At 51.2% G+C, this 15,124-nt stretch overlaps 1 protein-coding gene across 3 annotated transcripts in view; it reads left to right on the top strand.

Annotated features, from left to right (window-relative positions):
• Positions 1–15,124, top strand: part of ZFP64 (ZFP64 zinc finger protein) — an 88,186-nt gene that overhangs the window by 52,570 nt on the left and 20,492 nt on the right. For 2 of the 3 annotated variants that reach the window (XR_011570296.1, XM_070801903.1), the window contains exons 6-7: positions 9,328–9,477; positions 9,622–9,684. Coding sequence is in view for 2 of the 3 variants with exons in the window: in XM_070801903.1 (XP_070658004.1) it covers positions 9,328–9,477; positions 9,622–9,684 (213 nt within the window). In the remaining variant the exon portion in view is untranslated. Of the gene's footprint in view, positions 1–1,227; positions 3,596–9,327; positions 9,478–9,621; positions 9,685–15,124 lie in introns of those variants that run through there. The other variant, XM_070801904.1, reaches the window with a different exon arrangement.

The raw sequence follows: 15,124 nt of genomic DNA, 5'->3' as shown, positions 1-15,124 counted from the left end.
CAAAGTGACAAGCCTTAAAAATTGACTTTCTCTGTGAAGAAAGGGAACTACCTAACAACTATTTTTAAAAAATCAAGATAAAAGTTATATATATAAAGAATGAGAAGTAACTAAGGAACTTCCCTAGCAGTCCAGCAGATAAGACTCCACGCCCCCAGTGCAGGCACCACAGGTTTGAACCCTGATAGGGGAACTTCCAGATGTTCAAGCTGGATTTAGGAAAGGCAGAGGAACCAGAGATCAAATTGCCAACATCCATTACATCATCAAAAAAGCAAGGGAGTTAAAAAAAAAAAATCTACTTCTGCTTTATTGACTACACCAAAGCCTTTGTGTGGGTCACAACAAACTGTGAAAATTCTTCGAGAGATGGGAATACCAGACCACCTGACCTGCCTCTTGAGAAACCTGTATGCAGGTCAAGAAGCAACAGTTAGAACTGGACATGGAACACCAGACTGGTGCCAAATAGGAAAAAGAGTACGTCAAGGCTGTATATTATCACCCTGCTTATTTAACTTATATGCAGAGTACATCATGACAAACGCTGGGCTGGAAGAAACACAAGCTGGAATCAAGATTGCCGGGAGAAATATCAATAACCTCAGATATGCAGATGACACCACCCTTATGGCAGAAAGTGAAGAGGAACTCAAAAGCCTCTTGATGAAAGTGAAAGTGGAGAGTGAACAAGTTGGCTTAAAGCTCAACATTCAGAAAACAAAGATCATGGCATCTGGTCCCATCACTTCATGGGAAATAGATGGGGCAACAGTGGAAACAGTGTCAGACTTTATTTTTCTGGGCTCCAAAATCACTGCAGATGGTGACTGCAGCCATGAAATTAAAAGACGCTTACTCCTTGGAAGGAAAGTTATGACCAACCTAGATAGCATATTCAAAAGCAGAGACATTACTTCGCCAACAAAGGTTCGTCTAGTCAAGGCTATGGTTTTTCCTGTGGTCATGTATGGATGTGAGAGTTGGACTGTGAAGATGGCTAGCGCCGAAGAATTGATGTTTTTGAACTGTGGTGTTGGAGAAGACTCTTGAGAGTCCCTTGGACTGCAAGGAGATCCAACCAGTCCATTCTGAAGGAGATCAGCCCTGGGATTTCTTTGGAAGGAATGATGCTGAAGCTTAAACTCCAGTACTTTGGCCACCTCATGCGAAGTGCGAAGAGTTGACTCATTGGAAAAGACTCTGATGCTGGGAGGGATTGGGGGCAGGAGAAGGGGACGACAGAGGATGAGATGGCTGGATGGCATCACTGACTCAGTGGACGTGAGTCTCAGTGAACTCCGGGAGTTGGTGATGGACAGGGAGGCCTGGCGTGCTGCGATTCATGGGGTCGCAAAGAGTCAGACACCACTGAGCGACTGAACTGAACTGAATGCGAAGAACCAACTCATTGGAAAAGACCCTGATGCTGGGAAAGATTGAGGGCAGAAGGGGAAGACAGAGGGTGAAGTGAGATGGTTGGAGTGAGATGGCATCATTGACTCAATGGACTGAGTTTGAGCAAACTCTGGGAGATGGTGATGGACAGGGAGGCCTGGCGTGCTACAGTCCATGGGGTCGCAAAGAGTTGGACACGACTGAGCGGCTGAACAACAAGAGGCAACAAGTGCCACCTAATAATCCTTCTGAGACATTTCAGAAAGACACACAACAAACAAGCCGGCATGGATGTCCTGAAGCGGCTTTCCCTGCGTGTGTGCCCGGAGGGCTTCCCTGGTGGCTCGCTCAGCAAAGAGCCCGCCTTCAGTGAAACGCAGGAGATGCGGGTTCAACCCTCCACCCCGGGCCAGGAAGATCCCCTGGAGAAGGAAAGGGCAACCCGCTCCAGTATCCTTGCCTGGGAAATTCCATGGACAGGGGAGACTGGCAGGCTACAGTGCACGGGCCGAAAGAGTCGGACACGACTTAGCGACTAGGCCGCCACCACCACATGTGCACTTAGGCACACATCCCAAAGAAAGCTTTAAAAGTTGCTTTTAATAAACGTCGTGAAAATTTAACCTTGAGTGACTTCACTGGGTTTTACACAGACATGTTTACAATCAATCTACAACTTGAAAATCAACAGGAAATTTGAGGAAAACAGCTGTCTTTGAGAAATATAAAAATTCGCTTCTCGCAGGCAGTCCCCTGGGGTTTGTCAAGGGTAAACTTCACAAAAGGTGAATGAATTACTGGATGAAGCGGAAACCGCACGGGGCCGAAGCAGCCCCTGAAGAAAAACTCACCGGCGGCTATGTTACAAATACGGATTCCCAGGCCCCGCCCCCACGGGTTCAAAGCTGAACCTTTTTACCCAAAGGCCCCACGTGACTCTCAGGTTCGGGCAAGCTCCGGCCACAGCCCGCCTTAAGTAACTCCCCAACCGAAGAGCGCAAACACCTGGGTCTCTTAGGTGGCGTTCTGCTCCCAGTTGGATGTCATTTACCTGGTGCCAGGAGGGGTCCCCTCGGGTCTCATCAAGACCCAGCCAGTCTGAGCAAGAACACCAATTAGCTCAACCGCCCCCGCTCCCAGGACCTCGCCTCGGTCACCTGCCGGGCGGGGTCCGCCCCCCTCTTGGCCCCAGGCTTCCTCTGTGTGGTCTCGGACCACGGGCGCCGGAGTCCCGGGACCGGGCGAGGAGAGGGGGCGGATGGGAAAGACGCTGCGCAGAAATACAGATTCCTGGGCTGCCTGAAGCGAAAACTTGCGGAATCTGCATTTTTACCCAGCTCTTCCAGGACCAGTGGGTTCACCCTGCAACTGTAGCCTAATTTAAAATTTAAATTCGAATACGCAGCCACGAGTGCAAGTCGTGCTTCCCAACCTTGGCTGCACATCAGAATAACCTGGGGAACTTAAAAAAAAATTTTTTTTTAATATATATACACACCAGTGTCCAGGGTTCGGTCCAGACCAATTAAGCCAGAATCTAAAAGCGCTGCCTGGGCAGCAGCCGCCTCACCTGGGAGCTCGTTAGAAATACAGAAGCTCAGGCCCCACCCCAGACCCACTGAGTCAGAATCTGCATTTTAACGAGATCCCCAGTGATTCGCGCGCACATTAAAGTTGGAGGAGAGCTGTGCTTCTAAAATTTTAATGGGCAAACGAATCACCTGGGGACCTCGTTAAAATGCAGACACGGTTTCTCAAACTTTAATGTGCATGCGAATCACCTGGGGAGCTTGTTAAAATGCAGATTCTGATTCCGCGGGTCCGGGGTGGAGCCCGAGAGTCTGCATTTCTAACGAGCTCCCAGCCGGTGTGGGCTGCCCGGGTCCGCCCCGCGCTTCCCCTGGAGTCCAGAGGTTTGGCTGCGGGCCAGTCCGCAGCCAGGGCTCCTGATAAACCGTCCTGCTGGGCTGATGAGCAGGATTGCCGGGACGTGCGCGCTCCGGCCGAGCCTGGTTAATTCTCGAACTCCGGGAATTGGCTGTGTGAGGCTGGCCGCTCGCAGGGAGTCGCCAGAGCCCCGATCCTAACGCCATGTCGCGGCGCAAGCAGGCCAGGCCCCAGCATCTCAGCTCCGAGCAGCCGCAGTCCGCGAGCCGGGAGTTAGCCGAGGCGGCCCCGGAGGCGGCGGGGGAGCCGGGTGAGTGGCGCCGGGGACCCCGGGTGCTGGGGGCGGTTTTCTCCGACTTTCCGCAGACCCACGTGGATGCGAGCTCCCGGCCCTTGGGCTTGGGCGGGGCGGGGCGGTGAGGCTTCCAGCTGGAGATCTGGGGCTCAGACCTTGTTACCGTTGCCTTTGTAAGTTACACACACACCCTTGTGAATTAACCCTTCTCGGGTAGATTGCGTCGCTCCCGGAGTCGCTCTCCTGCAACCACTCCTGCCCCCCAGTCCCCCAAGCGCTATTCGATGACGGTTCGTCTCTCGCACACCTTGGAAGGATGCTCTGAGATCCCTCCGGAGGCAGCCTTCGGCGTGCCCGGCCTCCTTGGCGCCGGGCTGGGGCTGTGCGCGTCGGAGGTGGGCGTTCTGAGACCCCAGGCGTCTTCGTGGGTGTTGGGGGCGGAATGTCCGAGCTTCTGCCGGGCCCTGGAGAGAGGTGCTGGAGCGGAGGCACTGCGACCGGTTCCTGTCTTCCTGGAGCTCGAGGCCGCTGGGGACCGGAGCGGTGACTCCCGAGATAAAGCGGTGGCGCGTGCAGCGTGTTCGGGGTGAGCGCTGGGACAACATCGAGCTGGGAGGGGCCGGGGTGCTGCCTGGGGGCGGCCTCTCGGCGGAGGGCACCGTCGAGGAAAACTCCTGAGGCTTTGAGCTAGCGGTAGAGACGGCCGAGGGCGTCAGCGAGGCTGGAGCTGGGGCGGGGGTGTCCGGCTGAGGTCTGAGAAGGGCTGGGGGCCCCGGGCTCCAGTGAGGGTGTCGACTTTTACTCTGAAGTGGCGCCAGGGTTTGGGGCTGGAGCGGGGTCAGGACGGTGGTGGGGTGTAGGGTTAGAGGGGTTCCAGGAGAAGCCTGGAGACCCTGGGCAACCCTGAGTGCCCCGAGGCAGCCTCTGCTTCCGAAGACCCTGCGGGTTGGGGAGCTTTGAGAACTCGCTGGATTCCTCCGGCTCCTATCCCGCGCTCCTGGAATCCCAGGGGTGGAGTGGAGTCGGGGAATCTGCATTTCTAAGGCGCTTCCCGTTGTGATTATCTTGTTCTCCGGTAAGACCGTGTAGGTTCTTATTTCAGGTCTCTCCACCCCACCCACCCCCGCGATGAGTTGCTGCCTTTTGCTTAGCCAGGAGCTGTTGAGAGGAGCCCTTACTGGAACTTTCTCCCCTTCTCCCCCTCCCCCCCCCCCCCCCCCCCCGCCTCCGCAAGGGAGAAGGGGGATCTGGTCTCTTCTGCGAAAAAGGGCAGACCTCCAGCAGCAGGTCTCTGGTGGGTTCTGATGACCGCACTGCTCCCAGGGAGGCAGTGGAGGAGAGAAGCAGCTTAACGAAGCCACTCCTAAACTGGTGGTTTGTATATAAAAGTAAAGCTTGGCTGGGTAAAACTTCTGCAACCAAAACACCCTGTCTCTGCGCTCAAGGTGTAGAGTGCGGATAGGCAGGTAGAACGAGGGTCTTCCTGGGGGGTGGGGCAGGGCTGCGGATCCTCTGTAAAGAAGAGTTGGGGTGGTACTGGGGATGATGAGTCTTGTCGGGGGAGCGATAATATAAGACCTTTCTTGAAGAAACACAGGCTGTCCAAAGTGAGTGCTATGGGCTACTTTTTACTCCTGCACACGGCGCTTGGAGGGCAAACTCCTGGAACCTTGCTGTGTTTGGAGGGGTTGGGGAGGGTGTTCTGTGTTGTGCGGCACTAGGGGGTGCCAGGGCACCTCAACACCAGCCACCGCTGCAGAGCAAAACAGCCCTGTAACTGATGTTCCCCTGCACTTGTCTCGGGTCTGTTCTGCTGAGCTAGAGGCCTGCCCTTTTTTTTTAAGGTTGGGCGTGCGTGCGTGCGCTTAGTCGCTAAGTTGTGTCTGACTCTTCTCCAACCCCATGGACTGTAGCCCACCGGGCTCCTCTGTCCGTGGGATTTTCCAGGCAAGAATACTGGAGTGGGGTGCCATTTCCTCCTCCAGGATATTTTCCCATCCCAGGGATTGAACTCACATGCCTGCATCTCCTGCATTGGCAGGTGGATTCTCTACTACTGAGCCACCTCAGAAGCCCATTTTTTAAGGTTGGGCTGCTCTTAATTTGCAGATGGCTTTGTAACTCATGTAGCTTCTGGAGGAGACAGAATGACTCAGATCAGTTGGTAGACTTCAGTCACTACCAGAGAAAAGCTACTAGAGGCAGGAAAACAACCTTGCCAAAAGAACACCAGCAGTTTCTCAAAAGGTTAGAAGGGCCATTGTGCTACCCTGAGTTCTCACCGTCAGATGCGGCCCACCTCCTCCTCCAGCCTAGAAGGGTCTCCGCCCTAGCTGCACCTGTCTCAGGAGAGCAGGCTTCCCACCTTCCTTCCTTTCCTGGAAGAAGGAAGTCGCCTCTGAAGCTCTGCCGTTTTCTGCCTGGGTGCCCCTTTATAGCCTTGGGCACGGTTTTCTGAGAGCTTTAACCCAACAGTCTCCCTCTGCCTGCCTTCCCATCAGCACTGTGAACTGTTTCCCTCTCCCTGAGAATTTGCTGGCTCGTGTGTGTGCACATCCGTGAATATAACCAGGAGCATCTGTATAGTGCTGACTCAGAAGGTTCTTTTACGGAAGTATGTTAAGGAGTTTAATCTTCGTCTAAACCTGGGAAATGGGCACCAAAATCCTCATTTTATAAATGTGGAAACTGAGGAACTCAGCCAGGGTCACACAGCTAATAAGTTTCAGATTCCAATTCAATTCTTTATCAGCTGGCTTCCCAGGCAGGATCGTAAACCACTGTGCTTCACAGCCTACTACTTAGCTTTCCAGTCTTCTTGGTTTCGGTGGGATTAAAAACCCTGAGGAGTTGAATGGCTTTCTTTCCTTAACACGTGAATTGCTAAGCAATGCAAGGTTTTGCCTTCCTCTGAGAAGCACAGTGATGGACTTCAGACGTGCCAAGTTTTCTGATTCGCTGAAAACTTTGGCCCAGCAGCCTTGAGCAGCAGCTCTGAGCCAGGTTCTCTTCCCGCACAGCAGAAAGTCTTAGTGTGGTCCCCAGACCAGCAGCATCAGCTGGGAACTTGTTAGAAATGAAACACTGCCAGCTCCACTCTGGACCTCCAGAGGGGGAGGCCCTGCCGCCTGTACCTTAACAAGCCCTCCAGGTGACTGTGATGCGCGGGTAGTTTGAGAAGCTATGGCTTGGAGTTGTGCTTCTCCCCACTTGATGGGCATGGGCCTCACCTGGGGATCTTGTTAAAGCGCAGATTCTGTACGTCTGAGAGCCGAGGTTCTGCGCCTCTAACAGGCTCTTGGATCATGCTGGTTAGTGCTCTGAGGACCACCCCTTGAGATCAAAGGCTTAGAGAGTAGTATGAGGTTGGTGTGCTTTAAAACGCGTTCCTGGGCTCACCCCCGCCCCAGTTAACGTGGGTGAGGCCTTGGAGACTCCGTTTAACCCCCAGTTGAGGTGGTTCTGTGTTGCGGGGGGGGGTCCCGTGCATCACTGGGTGGTGAGCAACGTCCCTGGCCTCCACCCACTAGACGCCACATCACAAACGTGTGCACACGATCGTCACAATCCAGAGTGTCCCCAGGTGTTGCAAAATGACCCCCCGTTGAAAGGCATGGGCCTGGGTCCCTTGTTCAGTCCCTGTTAAGGGGCTTCAAGCACCGCAGCTCCTTGGATGTGACGCCTGCGGCCCTTTTGCTGAAGCCCTATGATAGCATTGATGCGATGGAGGCTGGACGCCGTGCTGGGAATTTACATAATACATCTCTTCTTACTCGGAGGCGGGTCAGTGATGCCTCTTTACAGCGAAGTAAACCGAAGCTCGGAAAGGTTGAGTAAGTTGCCAGTAATCACACAGCTAGCACGCGACTAAGCAAACCCTATGCCCTCATCAGCGTGTTCTGCAGCTTCTATGGTAAGAAGGCTTGCTTTGACCAGCCTGTCAAGGAAAGCGGAATCCACCTTCCGTGTTGTTTGTTGTTCAGTCACTGAGTCATGTCTGACTCTTTGGAACCCCACGGTCTGTAGCCTACCAGGCCCCTCTGTCCATGGGATTTCCCAGGCAAGAATACTGAGTGGGTTAGTCACTTAGTCGTATCTGACTCTGCCACCCCATGAACTGTAGCCTACCAGGCTCCTCCGTCCATGGGATTTTCCAGGCAAGAAGACTGGAGTGGGTTGCAATTTCCTTCTCCAGGGGATCTTCCCAACCCAGAGATCAAACCCACATCTCCCACTTGGCTGGCAGATTCTTTACCACTGAGCCGCCTGGGAAGCCTGGGATCAAAAGTCCCTGACTCTGGGCTGTAATTCATAAACTATTTAATACATTTTTTCTTTTCAGACTTAAAATATTGACAGCACCTCTTTTCACTGGGTCTTAAATCTATTTGGAGAGAAATCACTTTACAGTCTTTGAGGAGCACTTGGTCTTTGTTATAGACGTTTTTAAAGTTTCCTGTTAGATGGAACCTTATGAAATAATCTGGCCGTTTTGGCTGGCAGAAACCACAGTGACACCTGGGTCAGCCTTGCTAACAGAGGGTTATGCGATGAACTTCATGAACCAGAGGCTCGGTTTCAATCACTAGTTACAAGTGGCCGATTGCTTCTTCATACAGACATTGCCCTGCCTGGGATTATTTTGATGCACATCAGACATGTACAATCAATAGCCATCCCCAAACTACTAGAACACGGCTTCCCATGTGGCTCAGTGATAAAGAATCCACCTGTCCATGCAGGAGAGTCCGATCCAATCCCTAGGTTAGAAGATCCCCTGGAGGAGAGCGTGGCAACCCCACTCCAGTATCCTTGCCCAGAGAATCCTGTGGACAGAGAAGCCTGGTGGGCTACAGTCCATGGGGTTGTGAAGAGTCGGACATGACTGAGCGTGAATGCATGCAAACTACTAGAATACTCTTTAAAACTTCAGTTTCATCTTCACGCCTTAAAAACTTCCCTTAAACGTTCATTAGGTGTTGGTACATCCTGGGGTCTTAAATGGATTTTACAGTATGTTTAATCAGGATCCCAGAAAGTCCTGATACTGCAGACCATCTCAAGTCTTTTAGTCTCTAGTTTTGTTTTTCTTCACGTTTCAGGTTGAAACGGTGGCATTTTAACCTGGAGAGCAGTGACACTTGAAGTGTGGTCTGTGACTTGTTGCTGAGTTGAATGAAAATAAGTTCAGAAACCACATTTAAAAGTAACTCGGCAAACATCCAGCTTTATGTCACATGTGAAGCATTTGGGCTTTTACTGTCTTATTCCATTTTTCTCGTACTTTGTGTTTATTCTATTAAAAACACTAGCCTGGTGGGTTGGAAGTTATTTTACAAACCAGGTCTTCCCCCACGTCGTTTGAGAGGCTCTGTTGCAAAGCCTGGATCTTGGCAGTCGTGTCCCTGGCACATTTCCATGTTCCTTTGTCCCCTCTGCTTCCTGGAAGTTGGTGAAGAGGATGGTTGAGACCAGAATGTGCATGGCTTCTAATCTGTAATGTTTGGGGGTTTTTTGGGGGGTGGGGAGTAGGGGAAAGTAAAATAAGCCCAAAGCTGCTCTAAGACTTGTGCGCTCAGCTGTGTCCGACTCAGCGACCCCATGGACTGCAGCCCACCAGGCCCCTCTGTCCATGGGATTTCCCAGGCAAGAGTGTTGGAGTGGGTTGGCATTTCCTCTTCTAGGGCATCTTCCTGATCATGGTGCTTATATTTGAGAAGTAATACTTTCCATTGTCTCGATTTCAGCTTCGGAACTAGATAACGATGTTCCCAAACCACCTTGTCCCTCCGCTGACGGCAGTGACGCCCAGAAAGCCCCTGTCGCGGCTCTTCCCTCCGAGTCAAAGGAACCAACAGCAACCCTTGGGGAGAGGACCTTCAACTGCTGCTATCCAGGTGAAGGGTAGACTCGATGTACTGAGCCCCTTCCCTGTACCCGGCGCGGCCACGCGAGCTCAGGCACTGACTCGCCGGGATTTCAGATTCTTCGTACCTTCCTCTTTGAGGTTCTGTTAAGGGAACCTGTTTTTTCTTTTCTAGGTTGCCACTTCAAAACTGTGCATGGCATGAAAGATCTGGACCGCCACCTAAGAATCCACACAGGTAGGTACCCGTTCGTTTGTTCCAAAGTTGCATGTTGGAAAAAAGCCCGAGAACACGAATGTATGATGGTGAGCCCGACGCAGAACGTTTCTGCCTCAGGACGCAATCTAGTGGGAGAGGCTGGGACCTGAAGAGTCTCAAAGGCAGTGATGGTAACTGACAGGCGGGGGGAGACTGTCGTAAGCTGGTGATGGCAGACTTTTTGGAAGAAGAGGCTCTTCAGGTAGGAAAGATGGCTGAGGAGTCGGGCGAGGAGAGGGAAGGACTCCAGGGGGAGGGAATTGCTGTGCAAAGGCGTGGACGGAGCATAATGGGTGTGGGGTGCGGTTGGAGAGGTGGGCAGAGGAAGGGTCAGCACAGAGGCCCTGTGGCCATAGGGGTCGTGGGTAAGAGCGGTGAGGCTACTTCTGGATGGAAGGTGCCTTCTGAGCAACCACCCACGCTGTTGAGAATGCAGAGAAACCAGATGTCCTGGAGCAAAGGAATGACCTAGAAGCAGGCTCTGCAAACTGCGTACTGCCTGTTGTCATGCCCGGCTCGCCTGTTACCTACGGCTGCTGTTACAAATAATAGAAGAGTAAGCCCATCATATATTAACAGCTGCATGAAAAATAACTGTTCCTGGCCCTACAGTGGGATTACTGAATAGTCACGGAAGACCATGCGGTGCACAAAGCCGGAGACACACCGTCTAGTTCGTTACAGACACCCTCTGGCTGTGTGAGTTGAGATACTGATCTCTCTGCTCTCACAGAAACCAGACTAAATGACTTAAACACAATCAGTGTTCTTTTTCTCAAGTACAATTTAAGAAGCCAGGTAGTCCCCAGATGGTGGGATATAGCTGTCATTCTAACAAACAGCTTCGTCTCCTGGTCCGAGGCAGCTGTTCCAGACCTCAGTCTCTCAGCTGGTGGAGAACTGAAGCGGGAGGAAGGCTCTGAGGTTCCCCCAGGCCAGGCCCCTGAAGCGGCCTCCCGGTGACTAGCTGGATGATGAGCAGGACTCAGTCATCACACCAGGCACGAAGCGGGGCTGGAAGATGGCTTCAAGAAGGGCAGCCACATGCCCAGCTGAAACCGAGGCTCCAGCGTCAAGAGGACAGCTTTCTGGACACCTAGTCTCTCTTGGAAATGGGTGGTGGGCTGTGGAAGCTAGAGAGCAAAGGGCCAGCTTGGCCTGGGAAGGGTGGATCGTGAATGGCCTCCTTGTGAAGCCTCGGGAGATAGGGGTGCCAGGATGATGGCAGTCACCTGCAGCCCGCAGGAGCCATTTGAACAAAGACGAGAGACTCCCTATCAAGTTGGCCGGGTTAGGCAACTTCAAAGTGGGCGACTCCGTCCTGAGGGTAACCAGGCAGTGCTGCTCCCTCGGGGCAGTCCCCAAACCCGCATGAACAGGATGGGGCCTGCGGGTTGTCAGGCCCCTGTGGCCACGGTACCAGGAGGACCTCGAGAGATGGGCGGGGGCTAGACTAATGTCTTATTGGAGTGATACAAAGCATGAGGGGATCCGGAAGTCCAAGGTGAGGCCGTGTCCTTGGCGGGGCTCCCTGCGCCGGGGTGGGGATGCTGGGCAGGCCCGTGCTGCCTCTGGAAAGCAGGAGTGGGCCCTGGGGCACTGGTAGCGTCTTTCCCCATGGTTGCAGAAGGCCAGCGTGTTTCTGTCCTGCTGGCGAGTGTGGTGGCCAGCCCCATGGTTTCAGGGACTCAGGGTCCTGTGTTGTTGCTTGGATATCCCGAAGATTGGCGTGGTCTCAGATGGCTTGCGTTAGTTGATGAGACGTGTCCGACTCTTTGCGACCCCAGGGACTGTAGCCCACCGGGCTCCTCTGTCCACGCAATTTCCCAGGTAAGAATGCTGGAGTGGGTTGCCTTCTCCAGGGGATCTTCCCAACCCAGGGATCGAACCTGGGTCTCCTGCATTGCAGGCGGATTCTTTACTGAGTCCTACCTTTAAAGGCAGCGTCCTGGAAGTTACACGTCATTTCAGTTGATGCCCGATTGGCCAGAACTTAGTGGCGTGGCGATTCTTAGCTGTGGAAATGAAGTCCGGGAGCTTGAAGTCTTGAATCTGTGTGGCAAGTGCCCAGCTACAAAGAGACGGTTCTGTTACCAAGAAAAAGAGCTCACATGTAGACCACATGGCCTCTCAGCGCAGCTGTGAGAGGGAGGTGGGGGTGGCAGTGTGTGCAGGGGGCGCTTGAGGCGGAAGCTGGACCTTTGCCAAATGGGTAGAACATTGATTTTCCAACCACCGTTTTGAGATCCTTTACGCTTCAAACCTGAAGATCCCCCGAAGAATTTTTTAATTGACAGTTACTGCATTAGAAGTTAAAACCAAAACTTTTACTTTTAAATGAATAAATTTACAGTAAGCCCACTATATATGAACACTTCTGTGAGAAGTGACTGTTTTCCAAAACAAAGCAAGTAACAGTGTATATACATCTGCAAACATGTCTTATTTCATGGTTTAGCTGAACTCTCACCCCTGTATCCCAGTCCAGTCTATTGCTGTGTGTTCCTTAGGTTGGAATGTAAGAGGAAAATCTGGCTGCTCACATAATGTAATTGGAAATGGAGTATTTCGATAGTCTTTTCAGGTAATGCTACACCAGAATACAGCAAAGGGTAGTTTGTTAAATATTAGTTGCTGTATAGAATTTGCAGTCATTTCCATAAATTTTTCAAACTTGTTAAATTCCATTTGTCTGTTTTCAGCTTTGAATGGCCCTTACTTATGCTTGACTGGCTCTCCAAACCATACTTGGTTTGACAGTCATACACCAGTCATTTGGGAAAATATGGCTTTTGCCAACTTCTGTAATTCTTCCAAATGTTGATCCATTGCATTGTACTGTAGGAGAAAAATCATGTTTAATTATGAATCTCAGTAGAAATACCTAAAGCTAGGATGCTGCAGGCCTGGGACAGTGAGGGATATATGTTTTGCAATCCAGACTGTCTAGAATCCAAAAGTTATCATCCCAGTATTGTCAGTAACTTTCCTTGACGTGACTGGCTCACTTAGTTCACATTTAAGGAAACATCTGCCAAACACCAACTCTGAAATACCCGTGGTTTTTTTAGTTCTTTCAGGTCAACACAGTCCAGCGTAGGGAAGCGCCGGTGCAGCCACCCCTCAGGCACTTGCTGTCAAGGCAGCCGAGTATTTTGGTTTACAGCACACTTTTTGTAGTGCAATTGACATCTTTAATAGGGAAATTTATCATTCAAATTCCAGATATACTAAATAAGTTAAAGTCTATAACTTACTAGGAAATATAGGAGGACAAATTTATGCTGAAAATAGACAGGTAAACGCAATTAGCAAAGTCCACCAAGAAGACAGATTAAATATGACTAAAGCTAAAACTTCCACTAAGACGACATTATGACTAAAGTTAAAACTTCCACTGAGACATCATTATGACTAAAGTTAAAACTTCCACTGAGACATCATCAAGAAGTTAAGAAATTTGCAACATGGGGCAGAGTTCATCTTCTGAACACACAAGGATGCCTGCAAGTCAGTGATGGCACCCATAGAAAAGGATCTGAGCAAGCAGTCACTCAAACAGAAGTGCCAACATTCAGATGAAAAGCCCACAGGAATAAAGTACAAAAGAAGCACAAGAACTGTGTTTTCCTCAGAGTGGGCTAGCTGAAAAGTACTCAATTAAGACTGTGAATCAGGAAACACGGCACTTAATTCAAGCATTGCCACCCCGGGCCGCCCCACCGCCCAGGTCAGGATGTGGCTCTCTTCAGGGAGAAGCCGGGGATGAAGGGTGGGGGAGCGATGGGGGGTGTGGGAACTTCTTAGAGTGCTGTCAGCGGCAGAACGCGCTCCAGAGAAGTTTTGCATGTTCTCTCCCGGCCCCTGGCTGCCTTGTGTACTCTCGTAGGTCAAGTTTATGCTTTTGAATTGCCCTGGTAGATTGTCATATGCAAATCGTGTTTGTCTTTCTGCTCGATCTAGAGTGCCTTGGTGCTCTGGGTCAGAGTTGAAGAGTAGTGGTGAAGCAAACCATCCGAATCTTACTCCCAACTCTAATGAAATACCTTGATTCCCCACCCCTGCTTTGGCTCTCTGCAAGAGCAGCTTATGGGATCTTAGCACCCCAACCAGGGATCGACCCCAGGCCCTTGGCAGTGAAAACACCCAGTCTTAACCACTGGACTGCCAGGGAGTTACTTGGATTTTTTTTTTAACCACCATTTGTGGTTCAAGTCCTTAGAATCCTTGTGGAAATCATTTTGTCATGTCTGAGAAGTTTTTGTTTTTATTCCAAGCCTGCGGAAGTTGGTTTGGGTCTTTGGATGTGTATTGTTTGGCTTTGGGTTTCTCCATCAAGAATGATAGTTGAGGGGCTTCCCAGGCGGCTCAGTGGTAAAGAATCCACCTGCAACGCAGGAGACACAGGAGACGTGGATTTGATCCCTGCGTCAGGAAGATCCCCTGGAAAAGGAAATGGCAACTCACCCCAGTATTGTTGCCTGGGAAATCCCATGGGCAGAGGAACCTGGTGGGGTCCAGTCCTTGGAACAGCAAAAAAGTTGGACACAACTTAGCTATTAAAGCATAAAAAACAAGTGACGGTTGAATTTCAAATGTTTTGCACTTAAGATAATTGGCGTTTAACCTCATAAAGGACATTGTCTTCCAATGTTTGTTTTATCCCACTCTGTATTTCATCACTTGGTGTTGATCTCAGGGTTAATCCGTTCTAAAGTGAGTTGAGACATTTTTTTCTTTCCCTCTGCTATTAAACAATTGAACACGGAAACACTTTTGCTGGAAAATTGGGTAGAACGTGACCACAGTACTCCGTTTACGACTTTCTTTTCCCAGAGTCTGGAGAGTGCATGGACTAGGCTGTAATGATGATGTCCATCTCAGTGGCCGCGGAGGCCAGCTCCGCTGAGCCCCGTGTCCCCAGAGTCAGTGGCAGCCCCAAGCCTTGTGGTCTCCCCTCCAGGACCCAGCTGGGGAGGCAGCCTGTCTGGAACACGCCAGCTAAAGGTGTTCTTAACCCTTTTTTCCTGCTGTGGACTCCTGGCAATTTTGTGAAGCTTACAGAGCCCTCCCAGAATAATATTTTTAAACATAATAAAATCACAGTAAACTATATTTAAGTACAGATGCTATCGAAGTGTTCGTTGTGAAGTATTTTAATAGACTACCCGTGCTTTCCTGAAGAGTGAAAGTGAAGTTGCTCAGTCGTGTCCGACTCTCTGCAACCCCATGGACTGTAGCCCACCAGGCTCCCGCGTCCATAGGGTTTTCCAGGCAAGAATACTGGAGTGGGGTGCCATTTTCTTCTCCAGGGGATCTTCCCAACCCAGGGAGAGAACCCAGGTCTCCCGCATGCTAGGCAGACGCTTTGCCATCTGAGCCACCAGGGGAGTCTTGAAGAGTGGTACAGACCGAAAGG

This window comes from Bos indicus, chromosome 13 (assembly GCF_029378745.1).
Source record: "Bos indicus isolate NIAB-ARS_2022 breed Sahiwal x Tharparkar chromosome 13, NIAB-ARS_B.indTharparkar_mat_pri_1.0, whole genome shotgun sequence".
NCBI lineage: Eukaryota > Metazoa > Chordata > Mammalia > Artiodactyla > Bovidae > Bos > Bos indicus.
The sequence above is the reverse complement of the archived record's forward strand: the minus strand, read 5'-3'. Positions and strand labels throughout refer to the sequence as shown.